The sequence below is a fragment of the Crocuta crocuta genome, unplaced genomic scaffold (assembly GCF_008692635.1).
Source record: "Crocuta crocuta isolate KB4526 unplaced genomic scaffold, BGI_CrCroc_1.0 scaffold299, whole genome shotgun sequence".
Classification (NCBI taxonomy): domain Eukaryota; kingdom Metazoa; phylum Chordata; class Mammalia; order Carnivora; family Hyaenidae; genus Crocuta; species Crocuta crocuta.
Window position 1 is genome coordinate 7,493,649 of NW_027532747.1, and position 6,634 is coordinate 7,500,282.

The 6,634-nt window shown below is 54.1% G+C and overlaps 1 protein-coding gene across 1 annotated transcript; it reads left to right on the forward strand.

The window, feature by feature from the left end:
* The first annotated feature begins 170 nt into the window (after positions 1-170).
* Positions 171-1,500, forward strand: GSC (goosecoid homeobox). Its single transcript, XM_077780834.1, has 3 exons — positions 171-333; positions 611-978; positions 1,234-1,500. The coding sequence occupies exons 1-3, from the start codon at positions 171-173 to the stop codon at positions 1,387-1,389; spliced, it is 687 nt and encodes a 228-aa protein (XP_077636960.1). The 3' UTR covers positions 1,390-1,500.
* The last annotated feature ends 5,134 nt before the right edge of the window (positions 1,501-6,634 follow it).

Sequence of the window (6,634 nt, forward strand, 5' to 3'; positions counted from 1 at the left end):
CCCCCTTCCCTAAAGCCCCCCTCCACCCAAAGGAACCGAAAGGGCCAAATCTGGTTCTGTTTGTCATCTGCATATTACCAGGAACTAAATCCAGGATGACGTCGACTCAGTATAAAACCAACAAGAGATTCAGCTGGTCTAAACTCCGTCCTACCCGCGGGTNCTCGGGGATGCCCGCCAGCATGTTCAGCATCGACAACATCCTGGCCGCCCGGCCGCGCTGCAAAGACTCGGTGCTGCCCGTGGCGCCCAGCGCCGCGGCTCCCGTCGTCTTCCCGGCCCTGCACGGGGACTCGCTCTACGGCGCCGGCGGCGGCGCCTCCTCGGACTATNGCGCGTGCCATTTTCACTTTGCGCAAACTTTTCTCCTTGCGAAAATAAACTTTCCCCCCCCTCCTCGCCCTCTTTTTTTTTTTTTTAACCGATCGGGCACGGGGGAGTGTACACTTGCTGCAAACTTTAGGCGAGAGTCAGCGGAAACTGTAACTTAGTGCCTGCATGGGGAGGCGAGGCTTCTGGGACCCCCCCCCCAACTTGCTTGGCGAGTGTGCGCGTGGACGCTCCAACACGCCTCTCCCGTTTCCCGGCTTCGATTTCCGCGCACCCCCAGTTCCCGGCACCCCCTTGCAGAGGATTTCCCAGTCGGAGTGGGTCGCGGGCAGGCCGGCTGGCACAGCGGTGAGGAGGGCGGCTGACCGTGCGCCCTACTTTGTCGCAGGCTACGAGGGCCCCGGCTCGGTGCTGGTGTCCCCGGTGCCGCACCAGATGCTGCCCTACATGAACGTGGGCACGCTGTCGCGCACGGAGCTGCAGCTCCTCAACCAGCTGCACTGCCGGCGGAAGCGGCGGCACCGCACCATCTTCACCGACGAGCAGCTCGAAGCGCTGGAGAACCTCTTCCAGGAGACCAAGTACCCAGACGTGGGTACCCGCGAGCAGCTGGCCCGGAAAGTGCACCTCCGCGAGGAGAAAGTGGAGGTGGGCGCGCCCGCCGGCCGTTCCCGGCGAGATCGGGGCCCCGCCGGGCTGGCCCGGTTCTGCTCGGGTCTCCCTGAACTTGAAAAACATCCCGTGGAGGCGCGGAGGCTGCTGGAGGGCGCTTCAGGCCCAGGAAGTTGGATGGAAATGCGGAAGCGGGAGCGAGTCTCGGGCCCTTCTGGGGGCGCGCGCGCGGGGTCCCTGGGTTCAGAGCCCACGCTCGCGTCACGCGCGNTGTCCTCCGTTGCGCCACAGGTCTGGTTTAAAAACCGCCGTGCCAAATGGAGGCGGCAGAAGCGGTCCTCGTCGGAGGAGTCGGAAAACGCCGAGAAGTGGAACAAGACGTCGTCAAAGGCGTCGCCCGAGAAGAGGGAAGAGGAAGGTAAAAGCGATTTGGACTCGGACAGCTGACGGCCTCGGGCCGGCCGTGGCTCTTGACTAACTCGAAGGACTTGCACAGACAGACGATGCTACTTTCTTGCACACGCGCTGCCTTGCGGGAGGGGGCCGAGAAAGAGGAACGAGGAGCTGTAAATAGTGTACAGCCGGGAGGGTTGGCGCCGGGGGTCGAGCCCCGAAGTCCGAGGCCGCCAGCCTGGCTCCCCACCGTAGTATTTATAGTTAAGTTAACGGTGACGATACAATAAAGTGATGGCGATGTAGTCGGGCCACATTCTGTATTTCATACCCACCGCCCCCCACCCCCCCATCTGAGGCCCGGAAAAGAAATCTACGTAGTCTGTAGCTTCAAAAGGAAAAATTGGGTGGCTCTGGCCTGTTCGGGGGAGGAGGGAAAAAAAGAAGGAAAGAAAGAAACGAAACTCTGGATATGAAACAGTCACAGGACGGGCATCTCGGTTTAAAATCCCTTTCGTCTCTAGGTCTCTAGGAAGGGGTGGAGAGGGGCTCTGTCCTCCGAGAGGGGACAGCATGGGGTCCCAGCTCCCCCTCGCCCTTGCATGGGGAGAACCAGGACTCTCTTCCTTCTCGCCGCCTAGGGAAGCCCGAGCAGGAAAGCAGGGTCCGCCCGGAGCTGGGAGATCCCAGGAGTCTCTCCAGCGCAGGCTCATCTGCCCCTGTTCCCACGAAATCCCAGGCCTGAAGGTGGCATTAGGTGGCGGGCACGCCTCTTTCCAGACACTTTTATGGATCTCTCCTGGCTGCTCCTGCGCTCCCCTTCTCCCCGGCCCCGTTTCTGCCCTTCGACCCTTTTTGGCATGTCCTCTGCCTGGCGGGTCTCCAGCTGCAGGCCCCCAGAGTCCGGTGGGGACCCCGGCCGGTGCTGGGCCCATGGCGCTTTAGCCCAGGTATTTGGGGGTGGCCACAGATACCTGCCCTGAGTTCTGTTGGCCAGTCGGGTATGAGGCCGAGGCCGAGGCGGTGCTGACGCCTTTGGTTTCCTCCTGCCGCCGTCGGAGAGTCTCCTTTCTGCATGAGATGGGGGCCTCCACTGCCAGTGCGAGCGGTCAGCAGCCTGGGAAGGACTGGAGAAGCCAGGAAGCTTCCCCGGGGCCGGTTGAGCACTTGGGCCAGGGATGAGGACCAGAGCGTGCATGGTGTATGGCTCCCCAGACCATGGGGCCCGGGTGGGGAGTAGAGGCCAAGGGCCAGCAGGATTGGGTTTGAATGCTTCCACTTTATTGTTACAACCAATCCATTTTATAGATAAGAAGCCAAGGCTCAGAGCTTCCCGGCTTGGCCGATGTGTGTGCTGTCCAGGGAGCAATGAACTTCTGCCTCTTTTCGGCTGCCTGCCTCCAGTATTTAGTGCAAGGTCCCTCCTGGGTGAGGCTGTGCATCCTGGCTGTGGAACTGCTGGGCAGAATAGCCTTTCCCAAGAGGCGGTATTTTTCCTAAAGCTTTTTTTTTTTTTTTTTTTTTATGTTTTAAAAGGTAAAAGTGACTTCTGGAGCAGGTAAAAAGACAATTCTGAAATACCGGTGACTCCCCGTTCCCACATTTTTAATAAGGAGGATCCCTAGATGGAAGTAGGAGACGGCCAGGTCTGCCTCAAGGGTCAAGATTGCCTTGGTTCATGTGTGACCTTGAGCAAATTACAGAACCCCTTGCTATTATGGGCTGTAAAATGGGCACTATAATGTCTGCTCCCCAGGGCTGCTGTGGACATTCGAGGCAAGGACTCTTGTGGGATAATAGCTCCCATGGGGGAAATCATTCAACATGGCTACTTATTTTTTTTAAATACATACTATTATGATGTATATTGTATCAGACCCAGAACTTGAGGATATTGTACATTTTCTCATTTTACCTTTCAAGAATTCCGCGATGGGGAGTTTTCACCGGTTTACCGTTGAGTATGTTAAGGATCAGAAAAGTTAAATACTTCAACAACACTCAGTTTTAGAAAACAATCATCTTTGCGCAAGTGAGTCTTAATACTATAATTGGACGTGTTTCCACTAATACCAGTTCTGGTGAGAGATACTCAGAGACCATCGCGTTACTTTCAGATGAATCTTTAGCCGGGGCTGTGCTGTCTCTTCCTGCGACCTTAGCCTACCATGGCCTGGTCTGGCCTGGCCTGAACCCCTCCTCCTTCCCTGCTGTCCCTAGGTGTTGGCCTCTGCCTCATAGGAGAAGGGTGAGCCTGCAGGGGGATCTAGGAAGAGCTCTGACTTCTACCCTTCCTCCAGTGCTCCATTAGTCTAGAACATTCTAAAGTAGGACACAAGCAGGCAGCATTATTCCAGGCTGAGCCATCGGACATCCCGGAACTCCATCAACTCCTATATGTCTCTTTGTGCATGACTTGCCCTTGGACTCCCTATAAACAGGGATCTTCCTTTTTTTTTTTTAATGGGATCTGCATTTGTCCAGTCTGAGTGGTGTCAATGGGGGAGAGAGGGATTGCAGGATGGGTAGGGCCTCCGACATTCTTCCCCCAGGAACACCTGGGAAAAGCCAGGACAAGTAGAGTTGGGGGGANAGACCCAGAAGGCTGCTCTCAGCTCCTGGGGAAGACGCGAGGTGGCAAAAGAGAAACCATCCCTATCTAGGTCCCCAGACTGGAGGATCCTGCAAAGTACTTCAGCCTTGGCCCAGCTCACGGGAAACGTAGTAAACTGTCTGGAGTGAAGAGGGCAGTGTCAGGATGGTCTGATTGTCTATAATCCATTCACCTTTCTGCATTCCCTGGTCAGCTGTGAGGCTCCAACCTTTGTCCTAGCCTGGCTGCTGGAGTCAGGGCGGGCCCGGTAGTGTTACAGGAGAGACGGTATCGGGCCTCGTAATTCTCTTTGGTGGGAATTCGGAACGCGGTGTGTGTGCATGTTGAAGGGGGCGAAGGCTATAGAGCAGGTAGCTGCCTGAGCGGCCTGTAACCTGTACTACACCTTTGCCCCCAACTTGAAGGCGTTCTCCCCATTTGACAGTTGAGCAAACTGAGGCACAGAGTTAACACAAAGGGTCAAAGCGAGAACGGTCGTCTCAAGGGACAAGGCTCTCAACGAATGGAAGTCAGGCTGCCTCGCAGAACTGAGTGTTCTTCTTGGTGGTGATAACAGTCGTGTGTAAAAGTTCACCAACAGCAAATGATACAGGAGTGAATGCACTTGGCCCTGGGTGACATAGGAATTAATGTGCCCTAAAGTGCCAGGAAGATTCTGGGAAAGAAGAATGACAGTGAAAACCCTTCAGAGGAGTCTAGCACTTTCCACTGCAAAGCCCTTCCACATACATCTCTGGCCCTCGAGGGTGAGGACCACAGCCCATTTTGCAGATTGGAAGTAGAGGCCCAGAGAGACTAAATGCCTTGCCTGGGACATGTAGTAAATGGCACAGCCAGCCCCGAAAACCCCAGACCTGAGCACACTCTCCCACATACCTCTTGGGGGGGGGTGGGTAACAAGGTACGAGGTAATGGCTTCCAGCTGCCAAGGTCAGCTGGGCCAAAGGGTCCTGGCTGCAGGCGGCTGACAAGTAAGGAAAATGGAGGGGGGCGGGCGAGGAAGAAATGGGATTCTCAAGTTCTCGATAGGCTTCACGGAGGGTGCGTTCCCACTAGTTTGCAGTGTCTTAAGCCTCCTTTTAGTGGGTATGTGTGAAATGCAGGCTGGGTGGTTTTCTTTTTCGCCTCTTTGTGTTGGGGGTGGGGGGATTGGAGGCTGGGAGGTGGAGGTCACGGGGTGCTCTTTCTGAATCGTATGGCATTTTCAGTGATGCAAGTAAAACTATTCACTCACCAAGACCCCCCACCAGAGATCTCTGGTCAGGTTCCTCAAATTCATTTTTCCTCGTTCATTGCACACTGCAGGTGCTTTTTCCCTCCACCTTAAGGAAGACAGAACTCCAGTCTGGGGAGGGGAGGGTGACATGAGGGTGCATTTGGATGGGGCCGTGTGCTCTCCAAGTGGAGTGACCCGGGAGAGTTTCCTTCCTCCCCTGCACAATGGGCTTGAGTGGAGGATTAGAGATAATGTAAGAACCTAGTAGAGTGTCTGACACGTTTATTATTACGTGCTTTGAAAAAACACCCTCTAATTGGCGGGGTAATGCCCTGCATAAGTAGGTTGGAATTAGGAATGAAGGAATGCACCTTGTTTTTAATTGTTGCTGTTGTTTTTAATTGTTTAGGAGTTTATGCGTGACCGCAGGACACAGACTGTAACGAAATTAAATGTGACTGCCATGAATTTAAGACAAGGAAGCATCTGATAAGGCATAATAGGCTGTATTCTCCCTAAGAGGTTTAGGACAAGGAGATTTAGAGCGAGGGAGAGAACCTGGCCTGGGTTTGGATTCAGTTTCCAAGTTTTATGAAATGCCCTTGAAGTTTTCCAAAAGTAAAACGAAAACAAAATGCAAGCCGCCTGTGCAGAGCTCCTTGAAAGTTCTGGAAGAAATAGATCCAGTTGGGTCTTTTGGTTGTGGAGACTTCTTACGTGTTGGGGGGACATGATGTGTCCCCTAGGCCTGTCCCCAGAGCCATGTGACAACATAAAGGACCTCTTGCTTAGTTTTAAATCGGTGGGGGAGGGGGAGGGGAAGTGCCATCGTCTTTACAATCCAAATGACCCACGAAACGAACAGGATGGATTATGTCATGTTGTGGTATTTTTAAGTGGGTCTATAATTTTTGGATCCCAGCAGCCCTCCTTTGTTCTCAAGTGTCCAGCCCTGTGGAGCATCAGTGGAGAGAGATCTTCAGAATCTCCTCTCCCTTCCAAGTTCTTTCCACTCATACCTTCTGTTTTCCTAATTCTGAGTCCTAATTCAGACTCCCCTGGAGTCTGGCTGACCAAGTCAAGCCCCTGGGTCCAGCTGAGGGAGCTGTTTTCTCAAGCGTTTGTCTTCCCTCCTTAGCCTGAGCTGATTTGGAAAAGCTCTTAGTGAGATAATTCTAGCTGCGATGGACAGAGTTCAGAAGTGTCCGTGTCATTGCCTCCCTGACTGCCAGGTGTATAGTGCTGAGCCCAGGAAGTGCTTCCGCCCTGTGGCGTTATTATCGGGGAGGCTGATCCCAGAAAATGCCAACGCAGGTTAAGGAGACAAGTTCTCTTTGTTAACTGAGTAAGGCTGAGCTCCTTCCCTGGCGTGAACATTCTTTCCTTGGCTATTGCTATGTTCCCAGTGCTCAGAACTGACACATGGTAACTTGTTTAAAAAATTTGGGGGGGGGGGGGGGGGGGGCTGG